Raw genomic sequence first — 25266 nt, 5'->3', positions numbered from 1 at the left:
CGGGAAAATCTTAACATCGCGAACTAGGATTTTTCACGCACGACCTATCGTAAATACCTATATTAGGTACCTACCTACAGCGATATCAAGCGGGGTGGGGTAGGTAATTGGACAACCGAAATTAGAGTTAGACCAAGCTAAGTTGGCAGCGATTGTGATAGCCCAGGCTGTGCAAGTGGTATAATAGGTATAACTAACACATATTATAATTACCAGGAAAGGAAATATAGAGTATCTACGCAACTTCTATTTGACAAGAACCTACCTACATCCCCATTTCCATCTACCGTTTAATGAATTTATCTACAATGTTTAAAGTTTCCAGTTAATCGATATAAACAGTTTCGATAGTATCGATAAAACACAGACGAAACTGTTGGAATCTCAATAAAATCGCGTTTAAACAGAGGTATTTATTTAAGTGGTTTTACAGCCCGCCACACGCGGTAAATATCGCCATTACGACAGACCACACAATACCTTGGTGATTTAAAAACAAGGTTAAATTTAGCGATGAACTGTATGCAATGAATGAGTACTGAGATTAAGTGACCTAGCCTACGTGAAAGTAATTTGAAATAGGTAGATTAGGTAGTTAATCTTTTATTATGTTGAGTTGCAGCTACTGAACTGCCACCTATTGGAAATTTAAATAATGTGGTCAGTTCATGTTTGACGAATTGAGCGCTAGATGTCGCATCTTTCTTAGTTTGTCTACTCGACAAAAGATGGCAGTGTAGTCCTATAAACATATTTTTTAAGAAATGCTTAGATAACCAGAAATAATGATAAATAATTTGGTCACTTATAATACTATTTATTTGTTTTGCCGTAAATATTTTTCCATTTATTGTGGTATATTATTTACAAATCTAGATTTGGACCGAATATCTGAATCGCATTGGATCATTTGGAACAGAACAATCAATAGGCATAGAAACATGACGTTTGTTGACAGTTTCGCTTTGTTATCGTGCAGATTATTTTCTACTTTTCGGTCTCGAACAAAATTCTTGTGTATCAGTACAGGCAAATTTCATATGGATTTGCAAAATGAAGCAAAAACAATGGATATGGTCAGCGTGCCGCCAATCGTGGCGACGTACCGGCTCGCCCTGCAAACCTTCGACGGGAAGGCCACGGCCGACCTCCCTGCCAACATAAACAAACTTAAAAAGATAATGGACAGATTAAGAAGCGAAGACCTAGGTTTGGAGAGACGGTTATGCGACCCGGCGACGTGGAGAAACCCTAGCAAAGCCCCATGTACGTACATCCAAGTGTTTCAAAATAGTTGCGTCAATATGAGTATTTTCGTGTTAAAACCTGGCTTCAAGATGCCGTTACACGACCACCCTCACATGCACGGTCTTTTGAAGGTAATATACGGTGCCGTGAACATTCGTAGTTTCTCCGAGCACCCTGTGACTGAAAAGATGAGCGCTATAGACATAGCAATACGCGCCAAACACGAAGCAGCTAGGCTCGCTCACGGGACACACGTGAAGCGAAAGTTTTTCGCTGAAGTTTCACAGGATCGCGTTTGTAAGGAAAATTCTGAGACGTGTGTGCTGACTCCGACTGCATCTAACTATCACGAGATACAAGCGCTTGAAATGCCTGCAGCATTTTTCGATGTCCTATCACCGCCTTATGACACCTTGATAGAAGGCATAGGGCCCAGGCGGTGTAGCTACTATAAAGTACTCAATAATTTGAGCCCTAACTTAGTAGAATTGCAAGAGACGGTAGCACCGGATTGTTTTTTCTGTGATCAGTCTCCTTACTTAGGCCCTAAACTGGCATAGGTACAAATTAAGTTATTAGGTAGCTATGATATTGAAATAATTGACCACAAATATGTACCTTAGATGAATTTGATGAAGTATGTATGATACATTCTTTAGTTATTATTTTCATGATTTCATACAAATATAGATTCACATTAGTACAGTCAACTGTAAAACATGGGTGCACAAATCATCTCAAAAATATGTCCCATAGCTCTTATGTCAGCGAATTAAGAACTATGGGACATATTTTTGAATAAGTTGGCTACACCCATATTTTTACAGTTGGCTGTACATTAACAATTCTGTGTGGGGATTAGTATGATGTGTTTATACAAGCATGTTTTATTATTACCATCTAACTAAGCAAATATTGTGACAAAAATGAATTATACGTAAAATGTTTAACTAAAATGACAGTCAGACTTTTCAAAAGTAGTCCTATTCATGTAATGTCTAATACAGTAATTTTGTTTAATGTTGATGTCTTTTATGAAAGGAGTTTACAAATTATCATAAATCATTATAATCCATGCTACTCAGAAAGTAATCTGCATTCAAAATTTACTATGACTGTCAAAATAAATAGTTCAAATATTTTAGTGCCTTGATTTTAATGCCTAATGACTGCAAATAAACAGAAAATACTTTATTTTAATCCAGCTGTCAGTGGACGTGAAATACAAGAGACTGAACTCTATACAAAGTTGCATTATTCAAAAACACAAAGGCATGTAATATTGAATATTTGGCACCCTGGGGTGTTTCAAGGTTAGCCACCCAATAGTTGTCCAAAACTGACCACAATATTTGGCCACTGCCACTCCTGGGCCATGACCCTTTTTGGCCATTGGGTAAAGACCCCTGCCAAAACACTTAAACCCATTAATTTCTTTATCATTCCATTAGTCTTTTAGTAATTGTGTACTTATTGTTACACAAAATAAAGAAATTACCATTCAAAATTATATGGGGGTAAAACTTGTCTAAAAATGCCCCATCTACAAGCTATTTTTAAAGAAACAACTTTGTATGATGATTTGCAAGTCTGTATCTTTGTATATTCTTTGTCATTTCATACTAGCGATTTAAGGGCACTAAGTTTAAGATTATTATCAGTCACCAACTCACCATCACTAGTTAAATGATTTTAATGTTAACAAATGTGCCATTATCAGGCAAAAGGTAACTGACAAAGTAGTGCCTTTTGGCTGGTAAAGACACCAATGTAGAGTCTAGATTCTAGAACCTAAATGTTACCACTAAGTATAATCATTCAGTCCTATTTGATCTCCATGAATTTCTGTCATACTTTTAGATATTATTCAGTCTAATATAAAGTCACATAGGGTAATTTGCCAGTAACTGGCCACTTTTAGTAACTGGCCGCCCTAAACTACAAAAAAAATGAATTCTATTCACCTATAAACAGAATTCACTTTAGTATAAGGTTTCAATAACTGGCCAGCTTTCAATATTTTTAATTTAGGGTAGCTAGTTACTAAAAGTGGCCAGTTACTGGCGAATTACCCTATAAAGTCAAAACGCACATAAAAAAAGGTCAATTATATTAGTCTTAAATTCATAATTTATAATACAATTATTTGGAACAAGATTCTATAATATTAATCAGTTTTGGCATTTATTTTTTGTTTTACTTTCATGTTTTTTTAAATCAATTTCTTATATTTATTATTGTTTTACCGAGCAGACCTTAAAAAATATTTTAAGTATACAAAAAATATGGTTTTAGTTGAATTTTACCAATACAATCACCAGATTGATTGAGTAATTTGATGAATATTAAATATGTACAGCAATTAAGTACGTAATTCAAATACGTTCATCCATAATTGTTTTTATTATTATGTGACATTTAAAACGTATTCTCTTCTGCAATAAATTAAACATACTTTTATGAATGTTAGAATAGATTAATGATTATAATGATATTGTAATGTACCTAGTTAATTGTGTCATATTTAACTTTATACTTAAGTATCAGCATAGAGAGAAAAAGTACATAGATTGCTCACTCCATACATCAGTTTTGGTACCAAAAAGACTATTATTTTCATAGTCGACATCAAGCATCAAGTAGCGGAATTATCAGTACTTTAAGAAGCAGTAGTAGTACTGTCAAGTGACAATACCACTTATGTTGTTGAGCGTTAGACTTTCCGATCGGTGTTACATCTATTGTCACTTGACAGTACTACTACTGCTACTTAAAGTACTGATAATTCCGCTACTCGATGCTTGATGTCGACTATGAAAATAATGGTACCAAAACTGATGTATGGAGTGAGCACTCTTGTCTTACTATATTTCTCTATGTTATCAGGGTATTGCGACCACTAACATTAAGTGATACTAATCAAATCAGTGGTGTAGCTATAAACTTGTGTGGAGTGTATGGTGGAGGAACTAAAAGCGATAATAACGCACGTCATATATGTATCTAAATACTTTGGGTTTGACCCTCGTAAGCCAACACAACACGTGACAAACAATAAGTTCTGTTTTTTATGGTCTAGATACTAACATGACAGTCACAGGAACATAAAAGTATGATTTGGTAGTAAAAATAGTAAAATTTTGTATGGTGGGCCTTACGAGGGTACTTATCTGGAATATAATTATGTAATCTGAGCTTAACCCTTTACAGCATAAGGGTTCAGATCATGCAAAATTGAACCCTATCGCTTTAAAATAAAGTTCAAAATCGGGTGGGAAATATATTCCCACTGCCTTACAAGGGTAAACAAGATTTTTCATGTGTTTAATATGCGATTAGCTACACCACTGACTCATTAAGGCTGTTTCTTAATCTATGGAAGGCTTATTAAGTATTTTACATTTAGGTTAGGTTAATCTACAATGCTATTGTACGGTCAGCAGAGGATATACTGGTCTGATTTTGTTGTCTGACCATACTGAACAACTTTTACTGCCAGTAGGCCAAATTACACAATTAGTGTTTAATACATTTCGGCGATGCGTATATCGATTTAGCTGTTTTTTATTCGCGATTTTGGGGTTGATCCCATAGTAATTTCAGTATGACGTCCCTACATGTTCACCTAAAATACGTGAAAATAAAATACGTCAGTTATATTAGTTTAATATTAGCATGACTCTCAATGAGGGGTGCAAGAACTTTCAATGATTTGACAATCACAATCTTACTACAATTGAAATAAAATAGATTGACTTTGTATGGAAAACCGGATATAAGGTGACCAGTTTTCATTGACGGCTGGTGTATTAGTTTTGTGAAGTGAAGTTTTTCAATCAGTCCCACAACTTTTAGTACGTAATATAGCAGTTTGCACCATCATTATACTGTACATTTATTAAACACTGTTATTTAGCGTAACTATGGTTACACCAAGAAAAGGCTGCAGATATTTGGATAACCCACGCTGTGAAAGTGGTATTTAAAACGTCAAACTTCTATGAAATTATGACGTATAAATAATGCACTGCGTGGGCTACCAAAATCGCTGCAGACTTTTCTTGGCCTAACTCTACTAACTAATAACACTAAATCATTTTAAATACGATTTAACATTCCAAAATCTGTTTTAAGTTTAACATGCCAGTAAAACCACAGAAAGCTTTAGATGATTTTTCAGACATGTAGAGTACCATAACATAAAAGGGGTTCTTTTAAAACCGGTAATATTAAGTCGGTCAAAGTATCCCCGTTTGTAGGTTTTTACTTTAATAAGTAGTAATTTTAAGTGATATTTATCCCCTATAAAATAAAATAAAAATCCATATTCCTCAGTAATACTGGGTAGTATATAATTGTCTGATAACCTTTTGCACAGGTTTCTCCCAACAGTTTTCAATTTTAAATCTACTTTGAATAGTGTTGCATTATTCGTTTTCTCATATATTTTTCTTGTTCTATCTCTTGGGTGGTTCACCCGTGTGTGCTGCACACTTGAAAACAAAAAAATATATACATGTAGGTAGATATATGAAAATGGGGCTACTTTGATATTTTATCGCGTATTTAACTCCTAGAAACCGGGAATTGCAGATGTTTTTAAAATGAAATCAGTAATGATACAGTAAATACAAATTGTTTCCTGATCTCTAAAATATGCAGTTTCAATTAAATATTACTGTGAAAGAATTTTACTTTTAAGTTCTAAGTTTGTAGGTTTCATTTAGACCTCTAAGTCTCGTTTTGTAATGGTTTCTCGGACATAGTATTGTATTGAATTGACGTTTTTGTTAAATAAAATATGATGTTGTTAAAAATGTCTCGTTTATTTTGAGTGCTCTTTTTGTTATGGCACCCCGGCCAAGTATTGCCTTTAAGCTTTAAGGTACAGGGAATATATTTCCCACATTATTTTGAACTTTATTTCAAAGTTATAGGATTCAATTTTGCATAATTTCCGACATCCATATGTCTAATATACAATCACAAAATAATACACAGAAATAGTAATTATTGATTTATTAAAAAATAACAGTAGCATAATAAGGTAAACAATCGTAAGGAGCAAGATAACTTTCAAACAGTCTCCAATTATTGTATTCCAAAATATTACACAAATTTTATTAAACTATCAAGCAAATATTTTACGCAAAACTAAGTTAGTTCCTCAAAACTAACTAGTTATTGAAAATTAGATAAACATATTGAAAGAATTCTAAAATGATTCGCCATAATTATTAAGCCGGTAGCCTATTTCTAATAATAATTCGGTCAGTACTATAAAGGCGAATATGCTTAAAACGAACGTAACATTTTTTTTATTTTGCCTGGACTATTAAGCCATGTTAAGCTCAGTTTTGACACCGAAAGTTCTAGGAATCATATATGTTAATAATACATCAAAAAATGTAGGCTTTAGATACCTATTGCGAAAAACTAGAACTAAAATAATATTTTTCCACACACATTCACGAGGACCTCGCTTCAAACGACTCTAACGAACACACGATTGCACACACGAATTAAAGATCTATAGAATTAATAAGCCGAAGTATAAGCGAATGTAAATATATTTTGTTTTGATAGTAAAATAAATTTATATGTTAAAAATCGCTAATCGTAATTTTAAATTAATTGATGGTCAAGACTTGTGACTAAGACATATAAATATCCTATAAAGCACCTAAGAACAAGTCAATTATAATATGATTTAACCAATAATTTGTACTACTTTTAAGTTAACACCAATAAAGGTACTTTTTCATTGATTTTAGTAACATTACAATGCTTGACGAAATTTAACTAAAAATATAATTACAAGGAGCGCCAGAACCTAGGAAAAATTTTACAAATAAATACCCCGGTGTCATTTTCATCAGTTTGATTTATTTACTATACCTATAGAAATGACATGAATAAAAAAACTAAATAAATAATATCTTTTATCCACTCGTTTTTTTTAATACCACGTCAACAAGCAAATGGTTTGCCTGGTGGTAAGTGGTCAGCGTAGCCTAAGGACGCCTGCAATTCCAGGGATATTACTGATATTACAGTAAAGCGCGTGGCCGACTCTCAAAAGACTTTTGTATTGTATTAATCATTTTGAATGATGCTCGTAGTTGGCATTCAATTTTCAGTCAAATATGTACGTACTCGTACTTCTAGATAAAGATTTAGATATATTAATTCTAAGATAAGTTCGAGGTTTTTCCCATGAAGATGTACATCAGATCACGTAATATTTATCAATGATAAGGATATATTTATTTTGTAAGATATAGTGCGAAAATATTATTACAGTAAGTACAGCAAAGAAAGTAGTTTTGTATATCAAGTAGGTAGTCTTCAAACTATGTACTTATTGTGTTTGTTTCCGTAATACCCAAAAGCCTATTTTTAGGACAAAAAATTACTAACGACCCAATGTCCACGTCTCAGTTTGAAATATTTTTTATTTCAAAGCCTAAAGCTTTTAAAATCAACAATTCTAATGCTTGGCATGGCACTAGGGTACGGTTCATTTTAAACGTCCTATAACCAGCATGGACCTTAAGAGTAGGTACACAGTTAAATTTGAAGACTTAAAAGACTGAGTATTTCGAAATACGCTCAACGACACAAATAATTCGTTGCCACAAAATGCAATTTGGAATCACGTAATACCTATATCACAAAATAAAATACAATACGTACTTTTTACAGCGATAAAGCTTTCATTCAAATCCAGGATTAATTCATACATAATACGACGAACAACCAGGGGCGTCCCTACCTACAGGGGCGGAACGCTAGGGCCATCCGGGCCATGGCCCCGGGGCACCAATCCACTAAAGGCGGCGTATGCCGCCCCTGGCGCATTGCATTTTGTTTTTTTTCCTTGACTTCGGGGGCGGTAAAACTTATATGCCCGGGGCGCCAAATTTTAAAATACGCCCCTGCGAACAACTAGGTGTAGTTTTAAATTATAGACATAACCACAGACAACTTTGGCTATCAAATCAGGCCTTAAAAAAATTCGCTTCACTTTAAATAAGGGGTTATTAATTTTATCTCAAGTCGCCCCATTTACATATATAAATAATAGAAATATGTACTTTAAAAATATTGTAAATGAAAGTTGGTCCTTAATCTCAAATGTATACTACCACACATCATAATATTGTGATATTTATAAATTATAAAATATTGACTAAATAAGTAAAAGTACAAAATTACATATTGTCAAAAATGTATTATGCGTCACAATCGTCACATTACATATAACTTATTCATTAAAATACAAAATTTTCATAGTTGCCATGGCACTTCAATGTGTCAATAAATATTAACCAAAATGATACAATAGATTGTTATTTCCTTAATGTACCCTGCATGAAACAGGCTCAGAGTCAGAGGCATATTTTTATACATTTTTTCTCACAATTTTTCTACACTGCTTTTGAAGCGCCAAAACTGTATTTTCTAATATATTCTACAACCGAAATAGATTACCTAATTATTTTTAACAAAAACAGTGATAATATCTACGAAATTCAGGCAGCTCTTTTGCGCTAAATTAGATTTTGCCTTAAATTCGAACCACACTGTAGTGTCTTCTTATAGGTAACTAGATAAAGGCAGTGATTACATTATTGTGATTATATCTCTAAAAAGTCTAAAACGATTTTGACAGTTTACACGGAATCCTACCAATCATAGAATTTATTAAAATTGTTTTAAACGGGTTACTCACGTATTATTAAGTCGAATAAACGCTCGACATGTTTCGATCTGTTTGTGAGTTTAAAATAAATTTAACATATTCGTGTCTTATGGGAGTGTTATAGTTACAATTATCATATGCTTATTCATTAAAATTGGGAATTTTAAAGATATAGCTTTTGATTCGATAAAAACTGTCAAAGTAGCTCTTTAGATTACAAAAATAAATTATACATGCAATATAAAAGGTAATTTCTACTATTAAGTGGGTCTGTGTTAATAAAATTGATTACTTAAGTGGTTCGTCACTACACAAAAATATATAAAGCCCGACCAGGAATATATGATCACGCGCCATGTTGCGGAATTTCACTGGAACTAATTTTGTCATACTAAACTGAACTGTCATACATGAGAATAACAGCGCCCTTTTGTCGATGATCCTATATTACTGGTCAGGATTTAAATTGTGATTAGTCAGTAAGACACAAAATTAAGACTGCTAATGTCCATAAGCCTTTTAAAAATTGCACCCCGAATCACAAAATGGGTGTCTATGTATATCTGTATCTTTAGGTACCTAAATATAAAATAAAAGTAAACAAATAATTTGTACATTTTCGAGTAGTTTTAACATTTATCGATTAACCAACTAAATACAAAACGGCCTGGATCTGTCACTGAACGACCTGACTTTAAACCATGGTCTAATAAAACATGGTCTTCTATTCCCAGAGTGACACGGGCCTACGTCACAATAACATTGCCACTTTATTTCAACATAACATGTTACATGGGTACATTATAGCTATGGTTAATAAGTTAAAATATTTCTTTATAATTTTATAATTTTCATTTATATGTATTTTATCTTAAATTTTACAATAACACGTCATTTTTAATTATTCGTTAGCAATATCTTCCGATTTACGAAAGAAATTTCAGACGTTCGGGTAATTTTGTTTACATTACTGGCAACACAAGATAGCGCTGTCACATTTGACAATTCGGATCTAGATAACTTCATGCCCTGACCGTCATCCTTGTCGAACGCGTGTTAATTGTTATTTCCTTCTCGCTCAGTGTCAGCAGTCGCAGTGTTTTCCAAACTTTTCACGTCGTAAGCTTGGTAATTAATGTGTAACTGTGAATTAGTTTTTCAAACGTTTGTCTTGTATAGATAAATAAAGTTCAATTTAATACATTAGATTTGTTTTATTTTACTATGTTTCTACATGAATAACTTAAAATTAAACCGTTAAAATAATTTTCACCGTTGGTTAAAATTCTCCCACATTTTAAAGTTTGAGAACCTGTAAACAGCATGATGACGTAGGCCCGTGTCAGTTAGGTCATACGCGAATCTCGGAATAGAGTACCAGGCGGAGTATATTATTATACCATGACTTTAAACTACATTATTTGATCATGTAATGTTTTCATCTACCCTCAACTGGCCATTTGAGGGTAGATTTTGTTTACTCTTTTTTAAATACCTAAAGATACAGACTATAAAGTGTCACTACTAAAGTTAAAGTATCCTGTCCAATATATAGTTAATTCCATACACTTAATACTTAGCATATTTGTCACGATACAAGCCATTACATGACTTTTTCCTTACTTCTTTCCTTACCACTAGATTACTGAGCAGAAATATCTGTCTTTCAATATTTAGTACATAAATTTCCTTTCTATTCTTGTCTAAGTAAATATATTTCTCTCACAATTATATGTTTGATGACGTATAGTCATATTCCTCGTTCGTGAATTATATCTTCTGCAAATCTACATAAAGTGTCATTCTATGGAACTTGCTATGTAAACAAAAGTCACTAGTAAATTCATCATTCTTTGACAATTCCAATATAGCGGTTTGTTCACATAGTTAGCAAGTTCCATAGAATGACACTAGTTTCATATCAATATTACGGGTTATTAATTTATTGTATTTAAACTTAGCAATCATCACTCAGTTATGTCACTATGGGGCATCACAAATCATAAATTACCTACTTGAGTGAGACTAATATAACCTAAGTCGGCAGCGAATTTGATAGCCCAAACTGTGCAAGTGTTATTTTAAACGTCAAACTTCTATGAAATTACGACGTTTAAAATAACACTTGCAGTCTGGGTTATCAACATCGCTGCCGACTTAGGTTGGTCTAACTCTATCGATCAGTGATTCTTAATCTTTCAGTCCTCATAAGGGACCAATCGAAGAAAGAAAAAAAATGCCAGGAACTACCAAGCATTAAAATCTACAAAAGGTTTTTCTGTGTATAAATTCGCGGACGAGTTCAGGCTACGGCCCAGCGGTTGAGAACCACTGGATTAGATCGTATTTTATTACCCTCAGGTATTGTATTAAAAGAAAGACGAAACATTTGTATGCTCTTCATATTTTTTACTAGTAATTCCTCTATTAGAATCAGTTCTACATCCAATAAAAGCCCTGTAAAATGTCTAAGATAAAAAATATAAAATAACCGACTTGCATGCTGTGTTAAATTTAAAAAAAAAGCAGGAGCAAGGGGCTCCAATTTTAACCCCATGATCCCCACGGACGCGGTAACGCGTTAAAAATGCCAATCAAAATTCAATTCTATACTTAAAACTTCAAGGTCGTTTTTTCATTGGCAAATGTAGATCCCTGGAGATGTAGGTAGAAGCTGCCGTGCCTGGCAAGCACATGATTGACGCGACAGTATCTCGCGGCAAGATAGACTACTCGTCCCACTTTCATTAACCTAGTTAGAAAAAGACGGATATTCTATCTAGCCGCGAGATACTGTCGCGCCAATCATGTGCTTGGCCTACTGGAGTGTATGTTTGTTTAAGCGAGCGGCCGGTCGCCCACGCCGCCGGCCAGGTCGAATACTGCCTGCGATACTTCTGCCGCTAATTTGTCTGCGTTCTGAAAAAAAAACAAATTTGGTTAGGGTGGTATTCCATCGGTTCAATGTATTTGTCCTGTTATCTGTCCATCTGTCCACCTTATTACAAAAGACATAAAGTCCACCGATGGACAGTTAAAGAGTGTTGCTGTTTGTAGCGTGGACTATCGCTCGGCGTGGGGCCAGGCGTGGCTCACTCCGCGATTTCGTCGCATCGCAACAAGTAGCTACAAGTACATCCGTCCCACACCAATTTTGGTGGCTAGCCATAGGCCGCGCGTGGCGCTTGCGCCACCTTACGGTCATATCTGTCCTACTCGTAACAGACGCGTTTTGTTAGAGAGTGAATCTTCTGTACCTAGTACCTATTTATTCTGTGGTGGGGCTTACTAAAAACCAGCTGAGATTTATTTCGCTGGTAGTTTTGGCCTGATTACTTGTTTAACTTTATTTTACCTCTTGTGTATCGGCCTCAGCATACACCCGGACGACGTCCTCAGTACCGGATGGCCGCACGAAGGACCTCCCACTCTTGTAGGTAGCCACCAGTTCGTCGATGCGGCTCTGGAGGCCTTCGGGCGCCGTGCAGCGCCGCTCGGCGTCCGCTGTTGATATCGCGTTACGGTCCTGAAATTTAATACAACTTAAGTATAGTAATTATAGCAACACAATAGATGAAATGTACCTTAACACTATAGACATAAGGACTCACTTGCACTGTGACCTTCAGTTGCCGGCAGGGGAGGTCCGTATAAGCTTCCATCCAGTCTTTGACGTTCTGCCCCCTTGCACAGAGGACTGTTTCTACTAGGAAGAGGTCAGAAATGGCGTCGCCGACAGTCTCGTTGGTCATGTCTATGAAGTTTAAGAGTAATTGAGCCGCTTTCCGCTGTTCTGGTTCCCTGTAAAAATGTTATAAGGTTATTATATGTGACTGCTAATGTTGTACAAAAAATCGTCTTCTCTAAACAGTTTAAAATGCGACTTAATGTTAAAGCTTTCAAAGACATTACTAGATGGCGCTAAACTTGACATATCTAAAATGCCGCACGGCCAAGCAAGTCGAAATTTACGTTTACAGGTCTTAGAGCATTTAGTAACTGGAGATGTCATCGCTGTCATTTTCTTTACGAAACAGTCTGCCGATTTTTGCGATTTTCTATATGATTTGTACGTAACGTACAAATAGCAATGTCAGTCCATACAAAAGTTTGCACAATTGTGCAAGTTTTTCGGCAGAGGGGTAAGCTCTTAATGGCCACTCCAGTTATTAAATGCTCTAAGTTACAGGTCATACATAGCGGTAAAAAGATAGTTTAAATATGCTCAAAGCTAGAATGCAAACATAAAGTGACGGATACCGTTTTATCACGCTGTCACGTAGACAAGAACGACCATCATATCCGTACTGCGGGCTCAGCACGGTTCCATTTTTATCGACTATCACTATGCGCGTCCTTTTCGCACTTACATACTTGTTAGAACGTGACAGGCATGGTGACAAGGGATAAAAACGCGACCGTGCTAAGCCACCTGGTCTGGCAGTGAAGCTTATTAACTTACCCTTCTTGAGCGATGCGTCGTATCGTAGTCTTAGCCTTATCGCTGTATAGAACTGTGCCGTGTCCGTTGGCCTCGAAGTAAACTCCGATGTCGTATGACTGCGCCGCGTGGTGCAGGTGCTTCACGCCTGTCTTCACGCATGACACTGGTACTTTCTGGAACAAGAGAAATGGTGAGTAAAGTTTCTATGACAAGCTTGTTATTAGTCACCACACTTACATTTGAATGCATTATATGCTCTGACATACTTTGCGAGTAATGTACTAATCTTGTTTGTCTTTAAGGCAAAACAAGCATCGCGTTTTAGCTTTAGAGTGAAAACTGAAACTCATATATAGTATTGTACGTAAACACGGCTTTAGCCAGATATTGCCGAGAGTGACTATGATAAACAGACATATATGCTACTAGGTAGTAGCTGACAGTAGATAGAGGCGCACCTTAAGACTACACAATACACATGTCTAGTAGCTTATATGTGACGTTATCTATGAAAAGGGACCTTATTGTCGATGGCGCTTACGCCATTATTAACAATGCTCCGATATAAATACAGTGCCGCGCGACGCTGTGCGGCGTAAGCGCCATCGACAATAAGGTCCCTTTTCAGATAATGCCCCATATAAGCCGTCTGATAGGACATCAATACATGCCAGATCTTCGGTAATGTATTTGGTGGACGCTCCGTTGGCGTATGCGGTCTGCACGAGACCGAGTTTCAAGTCCGTCGCTTCGCACGCCTTGAGAAGTTCTGTGACGTAGCTCGCTAACAGAGTTGCGATCTTATTCGCCTTTACTTAAGGTTTACTTTAGGATAAGCCTTACCAGATCTTCGGTAATGTATTTGGTGGACGCTCCGTTGGCGTATGTAGTCTGAACGAGACCGAGTTTCAAGTCGGTCACTTCGCACGCCTTTAGCAGCTCTGTGACGTAGCTCGCTAACAGAGTTGCGATCTTATTCGCCTTTACTTAAGGTTTACTTTAGGATAAGCCTTACCAGATCTTCGATAATGTATTTGGTGGACGCTCCGTTGGCGTACGCGGTCTGAACTAGACCAAGTTTCAAGTCCGTCGCTTCGCACGCCTTGCGAAGTTCTGTGACATAGCTCGATAACAGAGTTGCGATCTTATTCGCCTTTACTTAAGGTATACTTTAGGACAAGACTTACCAGATCTTCGGTGATGTATTTGGTGGACGCTCCGTTAGCGTACGCGGTCTGCACGAGACCGAGTTTCAAGTCCGTCGCTTCGCACGCCTTGAGAAGTTCTGTGACGTAGCTCGCTAATAGTGTTGCGATTTTATCGCCATCCAGGAGATGCATTTTGTTACTGAAATCAAATAAGAATTACAATCAATAAATTATAAGGCATCACGGTGGACTTAGTTATAGATGGTGAACGGGCTTGACACCTTTACAAAAACTGGAGACTTCACAGGACAATGGATCCGTGGAAGAATACGAGGGAGGAATATAATGCTTTACACCGAGACAATATGGTCTTGTAAACTAATAAATAATTGTACCTATTTAAATAGTTATTTGTACAACAAGAGATCAAAGTTTGATATTTCTTCGAGTGCTTATTTTGAGTCCCGTGCAAGCGAAAGATTCTATAATAGATTCACGAGCGTAGCGAGTGAATCTAATTTAGAATCTTGAGCGTAGTAAGGGATTCAAAAGCGCACGAGATGTAAATAACTTTGATCTCGTGTAGTACACAAAATTTTTCACCCTAAGCAGTGAGAACATACCTAGAGGGATAGAGATAATAGAACCCAAATGACATTTGACTATAAAGGTCACTTGAATGTCATTTTGTCTCACTCAGTGAGCAAAATCGCATTTTGCTCACTGAGTGAGACAACTCAGTGAGCAAATTGCGATTTTGCTCACTGAGTGAGACAAAATGACTCAGTGAGCAAAATCGCATTTTGCTCACTGTTTTTAAGAAGCAAAGTACCCTTGTTCGGGCTGCTGAGGTGAAAAGATAATTCCTGTTACACGTCGCGTATGGAACAACTATGTAATCTATCAAAATATTATAAAAGCGCTAGTTTTCTCAGGAGAAATAAACGACAATCTATACAAAAAAGTTTTCTTAAAATTGAATATTTTAAGGTAACTGCTGGAACAGTTTTGACGGCCTCAAGTACAATCTACTCCTAGTCCGAGTGAGTACAGTTGCAGCGAAATGACGACGTACACTAGCTTGCAAGTACAGTTGTACTCAGCTGTTTTTGCTGCTATGTACCAGGGTTGCATAAGATCGGGGAGGTGTTTTAGCACATCCAAGCTCTCCTGATCTCACACACACATTTATCTGCCGGTTATGTATGCACGTATTAAATAATATATATACAAAGCTCCTAGGTTTAAAAGCTTTTACTTTCGTTCCGGTATTTGACCTATCTTTTTAGTTCCGATCCGCTTCCTGGCATGAACCAAAAGTTATCAACCGGAATCGATATTTCATGCACAATATAAGACATTACATAAATAAAATAAATATTCGTTTTTAGCTCCCCAAACGCATACAAGGTTTTGCCAAAAATGGGTCATGTACGAGTGTGTACCTACTCGTATTTTTTGGACACCTCTTCCGCCCGATTTAAAATAAAAACGGGACCCTATTTTTATGTAAATAACTTTAATAAAGTTTATGTTCGACTCAATTGTTATTTTTCACCACAGTACCAACTTTTAACAGTGTGGTAAAGGCTCTCTTGATTGTTCAAAGACTGATAGTTTAGTAAAAGTTGTATTTTATCCACATGTGAGGCAAAGTAATCAAATACAAATTTTGAGTTGTTTTCTTATATTTGCTGGTATAATTGACTTTTAAATGATGATTAAGAATGATAAATATTTAATAACATTCATTTTGATTTGATTTGGTATGATTTTGTTTGATATCTTACCTCGGGGGCAAATTTTGTTTAACCCTCGTGCTTTGAAACCCTCGTAACGCTCAAGATTCCATTTTTCGAACCTCGCTCGTGGTGCCATTTTGGAATCTTTCGCTTGCCCCGAGCAAAATGGCATTATCGAACAACTTTGCCCCCTTGTAAAACAAATAACTATATTGTTTTATACACAAGAATGTTCATATTTTTGTGAAATATTAAGAAATAAAAAGAGTAGGTATTTTGTAGAGGTCCAAACTATCTCTGCCAGTCAATGCTTCCGCGTTTACTAGGACTGCATAAAACGCAGGTCTAGTTCCAGTGCACCCGGTGACCTAAATGTGAAAATCAATAACATGGAGTAGAACGAGATGGTTGTCAAATGCATCCCGGTTTCAGTCTAGCCAGGGCTTTAATGTGTGCAAAGTATCTATTAGATTCTAGGTATCTCGGTAAACTATTAGTACAGTCACCTTTGCAAAACTACACCAACGTAGCACACACACACATATGCATTACACAGTTGTATGACTCTACAAACGAGATTTGCGTCAGATATTTTTGCACACTTCGTTGTGAGAGATGTGGTTGCAGGTAAGTACGTATAGCTCCGTGCCTAAATTCTTCTGTTTGTATGTATGTGTTATGATTTATGATAATGCAAAACACATTCGAAAACAATAGCTGACAATACCTACTATAACTATAACAACTTTTGTATTCCAATGTTACACAAAATGAAATCAAAGAAAACTAAATATATTATCCTCATCCCAAAATAGCCTAGTTTCCTGTTGTAATAATAGTGCTTGTGCCAAGTCATGGAGCAGCTGAGTGAACCGCGTGTGCTTTCAGGATGAAAACAAGAATGTATAGTTAGAGTAGTATAGTAGTATGAGACCTAAACGGTCAGCTTAAAATATTTCAACTATTGGTACTAAGACGTGACGATACCGGAGCATTCTAACATACCCTCGCTTACAAACACTCTTTTATGACTTCTGAAAATGCCAAAAAGCTCATTTTAAATTTTAAAGTGGAATAATTACTATATTGGGAGACTTGAACTCAAGGCCTCTGGATCGATACTCCAGCGCTGCCATCTGAGCCACCAAGACCCACCCACCCAAGATAGTAATTTTTCCACTTTTAAATTTATTCTAAGCTTAATAGCATCGTTCGCAGACGTTTCTGCTTGTTAAAAATGAAAGCTCATTTTAGTCTGATTACCTATTATTCTTGGCTTTGCTTAAGTATAAAAAATTGTGTTGAATTATTAGAAGGCAAATTCCCTAATTTTCATAAAATACAAAAATGTTTGTAAGTGACTCTGTCGTTTTCTAGCTAAACTAAACTATATTTTAAGCAGATTTCCACTATCCACTGCCAACTATTTACCTCATCTTGTACCAGGATTGCATAAAATATGGAAGGTAAGCGTTAGCTCAACGAAAACAAGCTGCACTATTTAGGTGACCTATTTGTCTAGACTAGAGCGAGACCGACCGAGGGGGATAAACATATTGCACTCGTGACCTACTAAATTATGTAAGTTGGTAACTATCAAGTTTAGTCCCGTTTTATTATACCAGAATACCTAATAAGCTAAGGTGGGGTAAGACCGTTACCGGGGATGACCGGGGTAAGACTTGTATGGAATCCTCATACTATTTGTCTTGCTCCGAGCAAAATAAACTATGTTAATCTTAGCCCACCTTACCTTAATAAAATGGCAGTTTGATTATAAGTAGTAAGACGAGATATAACTGATATTAAGCCATAGGGATTTAATTCGATCTCAACTTAACGATGAGCTTCCAAGATTTAACCCACACCAACGGGGCAAGTATAATAAAACTTAGAAAATCACACACACACTAGCAGTACTGATATATTCCGCTACTTGACGCTGGATGTCGTCTACGAAATAACGCGCGTCTTTGTAAGAAAACTGATGTGGGTACTTATGAAGTTACCATCACTCTTTTTTTACTTATATTACTCTATGTCACTCAGTGAGAAAATCGCATTTTACTCACTGTTTTTAAGTAGCAAAGTACCCTTGTTCGAGCTGCTGAGGTGAAAATAATATTTACTTAGCCCCAATAATAAATTTAATCTAATTTAATATATTTAGTTTTATTGTAATATTTTTAATTGTGTAATTTTTTTAATTTTAATGGTTGTAATTTATTGTAATTTAATTTAATTTATTTTAATTGTAATCCGGACAATGTTATAATTATAAGTTTTAATTTTAATTTTTAATGTTATTATTTTAAATTTAATGTAATTTAGTTACGATATACCTATGGATTCTATGGTTCGAAATAAATGAATTTTATTTTTATTTTATTTTTTATTTTTTAAACATTTGATAATTCCCCAGTTGCCCCTCTAACTCTGCTAGATTTTGCTTCCGCGTTTACCAGGACAGCAGGTAAACAGAGGAGGTTAGGTTTAAACGCGTGCACTAGGTCACCTGTTTTAGAGGCTAAGGGTCAACAACACAACATAAATCACAGGAAAAGAAACGTTTGAAAACCCGACGACGGTTTTTTTTATATCGAGCCTCACCCCCTTATGCATAAAACTTTACGGGCCTGATTTATAGTTCCTTTTTTTAGCATTAGAAAGAAGGTAAGCGATCTTAACATGTCTTTTAATTGTAAAACGCATTTTAAAATCAATAACTATTACTAATGAAAGCAGAAGAATATAAATGATCGTATTAGATTCATAATTGTTACATATTTGCCGTGACTTATTTTAAGAAAGTGTTTTTCAATTAAAAGACACATCAAGATTGTTTACCTTTTTTGTAATGTTAAAAAAACGAACTATATTAACATTTTCCCTTTCCCTCCCTTATTCTTACACATACATAAGTTAAAATGACATCAGATAAAGACAAACGCTTCATAGCTAATTTAGACCAGTAACGCGTTTATGAATAACGCCACGCCATCAGTCTTTATGGAAGTCTAACTAAATCTATATCATCCAAGCCTATAGAGAAGAATCGAGGAGAAATCTTGAGCATGCCCGATCGTCGTCGACCTAAACTCACCATATCACCTCACCACCACGGCACCATCCATTGATGGCCACTTTGAATTTAAAAGAGATCCGTTTTCAGTGTACCAAATATAAAACACTAAATTTTGGATTCAAAGTCTGTAATATACTTTCAATCAAAAAAATAATTTCCAGAATCGGTCGAGAAATTAAGGAATTATGGAGTAACAAACATTAAAAAAAACATATAACCGAATTGAGAACCTCTTCCTTTCCAAATCTTAAAGTCGGTTAAAAATAAAGATGTTTCGTTGAAAGCGGCAAAAAGTTCGTGTAAAAAATATTCGAGTGTTTTAATGATAAAAGTGCAACGGGGTCAAAGTTCAAACGCAACCTGTAACTTTGCTCGGGTTCTCTTCCGCGTTTACCAGGACTGCATAAACTGTAGAAGATGAACTGTGACCCCAAAACGGAACTAGGTCTAAGGGAGACAGATGTAGATTTGAAAGAGACGACAGTACCTAGGCACAGTAGTAGTAGTAGTAGTAGTAGTAATCACTTTATTGTACACAACACAGGTTAACAAAAATAAATTACAGTAATGGAAGTACAAAGGCGAACTTATCCCTATAAGGGATCTCTTCCAGCTAACCTTCGATTAGATGAGAGGAAAACTCCAGTCAGGTCAGATAGACAAACTTACGGGATGTACAGTAATATTTAGAAAAAGTAAACTAACGTATTGTCAACTCATAAAATACATAAATAATATTATAGAATAAAAATACATAAAATACATACTAGCATACATACATACAATACAATATATATATATATATATATATATATATATATATATACAAGTTTAAAGTAGAAATAAAGGTTTAGTACTTAACCAGATCACGCTGATTGGAAAGCCAAAGCTTCTTCAGATTAGCCTTGAGTGACGCCACAGACTGGGACCGCCTGAGCGACAGGGGCAACTCGTTCCACAACTTCACAGCGCGCACCGTAAAAGAATTTGCATATGTTCGCGTCTTATTAGGCGGAATAGTAAGCGTGAGATTACAGCTAGATCGTAAACGGTGATCACTTCCTTCAGCCAGATAGTTAAATCTTTCCGTTAGGTAAGATGGGGAACGGGGGTTGAAGAGTATATTGAACAGCAACGACACGACATGCACATCTCTGCGTCGGCGGATCGGTAACCACTCGAGCTGGGAGCGAAAGTTGGAGACGTGATCATATTTACGGAGGCCAAATATATACTTGATGCAAACATTTTGTAAACGCTCAAGTTTATCCAGCAATTCCTCATTAAGGTCCAGATACGCAACGTCACCATAGTCCAGAAGAGGGAGCAAGAGAGAACGGGCAAGAGTCAGTTTAGTATGAAGAGGGAGAAAATTCTGCAGCCGTCGAAGAGAGTGGAGGGATCCAAAAACTTTTTTACTCACCTCAGCAACATGGGGAGACCAAGAAAGCGTCTGATCCATGGTGATACCCAAATTTCGGACAGTAGAGGAGAAAGGGATATTAGTCCCATCAAACAAAATGTCGGGTACCACCATGTCCGAAAGCTTGCCTACATAATAAGGACTACCAATGATAATCGCCTGCGACTTCCTAGCATTGATTTTCAAACCAAATTTGCACGCCCAGTCCCGTATGGATTCCAAATCAAGGTTGATTTGAGTAATCAATGAAGAAAGATCATCTATACTGGCCGCTGCATAAATCTGTAGATCGTCTGCGTAAAGATGGTATGATGATGTAAGTGCTTCGGTGATGCCATTAATAAAAATAGAGAAAAGAAGGGGAGAAAGCACTCCTCCTTGTGGGACGCCAGCGGTGAGCTCACACCAGTCGGACAGCTTGTCATCTACTCTGACCCGCTGGCGTCTGCCAGAAAGGTAGCTATGAAACCACGAGAGAGAAGTTCCACATTAACCACATTCCACCACAGTTCCACAATAACGAAGAGAGCATTTAAACAACATGCTTTCTATATTTCGCATGTTAGATTTTTTATAGTGACATTGTCAAGTATAGTTTTAATATTAGAATCTTATTATGGTAAAATTGGCAATCTAACAATTCGATAAGGATAAGACAGTCAAATGTTTGTATGGTACCTACTCTGTCAAGGCGATAGAAAAGTTAGAAATGAGAGTCAAAATCGTACATTGAGCTAATTAATATATTTTTCACCACACCAGCTCGGAAAGGCTTACTTTGCACTTCAAAAACTGATAACAAAGTTGCATTTTATTCACATGTGAAGCAAAGTAATCAAATGCAAATTTTGAGTTGTTTTCTTATGTTTGCTAGTAGAATTGACTTTTAAATGATGATTTTGGATGATAAATATTTAATAACATTCATTTGGATTTGATTTGGTTTGATATTTTACATTTAATATTTGCTTCGATTTGGTGTGGTGGTAAATTTTGTGTTTCACTCGGGGGCAAATTTTGTTTAACCCTCGTGCTTTGAAAACCTCGCAACGCTCAAGATTCCATTTTTCGAACCACTCGCTACGCTCGTGGTTCAATTTTGGTCTCTTTCGCTTGCTCGGGTATCAATATTAGCACGAGCAATTAAATAACAACTTTGCCCCCTTGTAAAACAAATAACTATTAAAGTACTTAATATTTTATCAAAACGCCCCCCCCCCCCCTGTGCTAAGCGCTGACGTCACTGGTTATAATGAGACATAAAGACTTCTGGAAAATATGTCAATTGCTATTTTAACCGCGACATTCGATTCCTCACATTGAAAAGAAAATTGTATAAAAACTTCTGGAATCTGCATCATTGTATTAAATTAAATTATATATTAATTTATTATTATATTAAATTAAAGTATCAGCAGGTCCAGTCGGATCTACTCTAGAATGTTCTTCCGCGTTTACCAGAGCCGCATGAAATTCAGGATATTGCCATACTAGGTATATAGGTCACCAGTTCATCTAGATATTCTGGATAGATGCTATTGATTGTGCAGGAAAGAGATAACCATAGCTACAGAAGAACACAAAGTTCTACTATAGCATGTGAGCAATTTTATGCAGATAGATATTGATGTTTGTATTAGACGTTTAGTAATATGTACTAATAAGTGGTTGTAGTAATGCTTAGTAATGTTTATAGCTGCTTTGTTACTGCACACCGTTGTATGGGGACCTTGCACTTTGAGACTATGCGCTGAAACTTGGCACAGTTGATTCTTAGCTGGTCTTGAGCAGATACAGACCGGGAGCCGTCGAGAGCCACCTCTCATTTAGTGAGGGGGGAGGGGGAAAGTTCGACGCTGCCGCGCTTCACTTGGAGCAACATTTCTCTAAAACTATACCTATTAGGGAATGTAATATATCATTTTCGGATAAATTAAGGATGAGGAATCTAGTTTTGGAACAAAAACAATGCACTTTCTAACAAAAAAAAAGCATAAAGTAGAAAAGACTAAAAAACGTATTTTTGATTTTTTCATAATTACCAATTTTTTTTTAAGTGTAGCAGGAATCTGAAAACAAAAAATACAGTCGTAAAGCTACACTTATTACGTTAAGAAAATATATAGTTTAATATACAAAACTGTTGATAAATGGGAGATAAAAAATAATATTAAGCGTGGGTCAGAGTGATCTCAATACAAAATATTATGAATGTGGGAAAGTTACTTATAATTTGTTCTACAATCGTTTATTTTTCTTGTTTTTCGTAAATAACTCGTAAACGGTAGCCCACAGCAAAAAAATATCTTTTACGTAAATAAGCTGTTTCAGATTTCTTATAAAATAAGTACTACTGTTTTTCGGTACCATCAATATTTAAAAAAATATTGAAGGGAGAAAATAAATACTTAGGTCCCCTTTTTTAGTCATTCGTAAATAACTCGTAAACGAAGGCCAATAGCAAAAAAATTTTTAGTACATGAATAATTTACATAAAATTTCCTACAAAAAAGGTCATTCGAACTTTTTCGCTAGGATCAATATTAAAAACGATAGTAAAGAAAGAAAATAAATTCTAAGGTCCCCTTTTTAAATATTGATCCTAGCGAAAAAGTTTGAATAACCTTTTTTGTAGGAAATTTTATGCTAATTATTCTTGTGTTAAAATATTTTTTGCTATTGGACATCCTTTACGAGTTATTTACGAAAGACTAAAAAAGAGGACCTTAGTATTTATTTTCTCCCTTCAATATTTTTTTTAATATTGACCTTAGCGAAAAAAAGGAGCACTTATTTTATAAGAAATCTGAAACAGATTATTTACGTAAAAGATATTTTTTTGCTGTGGGCTACCGTTTACGAGTTATTTACGAAAAACTAAAAAATAAACGATTGTAGAACAAATTATAAGTAACTTTCCCACATTCATAATATTTTGTATTGAGATCACTCTGGCCCACGCTTAATATTATTTTTTATCTCCCATTTATCAACAGGTTTGTCTAATAAACTATATATTTTCTTAAACGTAATAAGTGTAGCTTTACAACTATATTTTTTGTTTTCAGATTCCTACTACACTTAAAAAAAAAATTGGTAATTATGAAAAAATCCAAGATACGTTTTTTTGTCTTTTCTACTTTATGTTTTTTTTTTGTTAAAAAGTGCATTGTTTTGGTTCCAAAAAAAAATTCCTCATCCTTAATTTAACCGAAAATGATATATCACATGCCCTAATAGGTACAGTTTTAGAGAAATGTTGCTCCAAGTGAAGCGCGGCGGCGTCGAACTTCCCCCCCTCCCCCCCACTAAATGAGACGTGGCTCTCGAGGTCTCCCGGTCTGTATCTGCTCATCAGTGGCGTGCACTTCATAAAGGCAAAAAGGCACTGCCTACCCTACTATAATTCCGATGTCTATCCTCTTAAACTACTTAATTTAATGTATACTTGATCGTACTATCAGTAATCGATATAACTTAAAACATTCTAAAAATTAATAAGCGCTCCATCTACCGGTTAAGCTTTGTCATCAAGTCATCATCTATAATAATTCTACGCGACGAAGTTTACACCACGCGGCACTAGTGCCGCTACGTGCCTTGCACGGCAAAGACAGAAAACATTTCCGTCTAAATCTTTCTATGTGTGCCTTCGTCGTTACGCGGTTACAGTGTAGTGGGCCTTCCTATAAGTACGAGCACACAATTATACAAGTAACGCACACATTTAGACGCAATAGGCAGTGTCTTTCGTACCAAACCTAAACGAATGACGCCCGAAAGTTTCCGAATAGTTCCGATGTTTATGTGACTATTTTAAAAAGTAGCATTTGCTATGGTAATTTAGTGCAAATACGAGACTATTTTTTTATTCGTTTACAGTATTTGGTTAAGTTTATTTTCATTTTTTATTCGGTCGCCATTGTTTGTTTGTTTTGGTGAGTTTATGAGATAACAGTTAACAGTTGCCGGAAATTATAAAGTGCGATTAGTGAAAAAATGGATAATTTAACTGTGAAAGTTGTGGTGGGTGTGTGTGTGTGCAAACTATTAAAAATGATGCGTTTTCGAAGCTTTCGTTTAGCCAAAAAAAGAAGTAATTGAAAAGACTTGACAACAAAATGAAAACCATCACGCAATTTTTTTGGTGAGTTAGTAGCTCTCATTTTTTAAGGATCCGTATCCAAAGGGTAAAACGGGACTCTATTACTAAGACTCTGCTGTCCTTCCGTCCGTCCATCTGTCATCAGGCTGTATCTCACGAACCGTGATAGCTAGACAGTTGAAATTTTCACAGATGTATTTCTGTTGCCGCTATAACAACAAACACTAAAAACAGAATAAAATAAAGATTTAAGTGGGGCTCCCATACAACAAACGTGATTTTTGACCGAAGTTAAGCAACGTAGGGCGGGGTCAGTACTTGGATGGGGGACCGTTTTTTTTTTTGCCTTTTTTTGCATTATGGTAC

General features: G+C 35.7%; 2 protein-coding genes and 1 long non-coding RNA gene across 5 annotated transcripts in view; 1 reads left to right on the top strand and 2 right to left on the bottom strand.

The window, feature by feature from the left end:
• Nucleotides 1–25266, bottom strand: part of LOC134801198 (uncharacterized) — a 396731-nt gene that overhangs the window by 97354 nt on the left and 274111 nt on the right. The gene's annotated exons all lie outside the window — the stretch shown is intronic.
• On the top strand, nucleotides 908–1947 carry LOC134801288 (2-aminoethanethiol dioxygenase). The gene has a single exon (XM_063773828.1). It carries the CDS (start codon nucleotides 942–944, stop codon nucleotides 1806–1808), a length of 867 nt encoding a protein of 288 aa, XP_063629898.1. The 5' UTR covers nucleotides 908–941; the 3' UTR covers nucleotides 1809–1947.
• LOC134801118 (phosphoacetylglucosamine mutase) overlaps nucleotides 11719–25266 on the bottom strand; it is a 46431-nt gene continuing 32883 nt past the window's right edge. For 2 of the 3 annotated variants that reach the window (XM_063773650.1, XM_063773649.1), the window contains exons 9-13: nucleotides 14585–14744; nucleotides 13416–13570; nucleotides 12565–12754; nucleotides 12309–12479; nucleotides 11719–11872 (exon numbers count right to left, since the gene is read on the bottom strand). In XM_063773650.1, coding sequence (XP_063629720.1) covers nucleotides 11792–11872; nucleotides 12309–12479; nucleotides 12565–12754; nucleotides 13416–13570; nucleotides 14585–14744 — 757 coding nt within the window. In that variant the 3' untranslated portion in view covers nucleotides 11719–11791. The remainder of the gene's footprint in view (nucleotides 11873–12308; nucleotides 12480–12564; nucleotides 12755–13415; nucleotides 13571–14584; nucleotides 14745–25266) is intronic. The other variant, XM_063773651.1, reaches the window with a different exon arrangement.

This window comes from Cydia splendana, chromosome 21 (assembly GCF_910591565.1).
Source record: "Cydia splendana chromosome 21, ilCydSple1.2, whole genome shotgun sequence".
Lineage (NCBI taxonomy): Eukaryota > Metazoa > Arthropoda > Insecta > Lepidoptera > Tortricidae > Cydia > Cydia splendana.
Note: the sequence above shows the minus strand (reverse complement) of the source record. Positions and strands in the feature narration are given on the sequence as shown.

What these genes read in the sequence shown, in the direction of transcription:
- LOC134801288 (XM_063773828.1), top strand. Translation starts at nt 942, where the DNA reads ATGACGTTTGTTGACAGTTTCGCTTTGTTATCGTGCAGATTATTTTCT.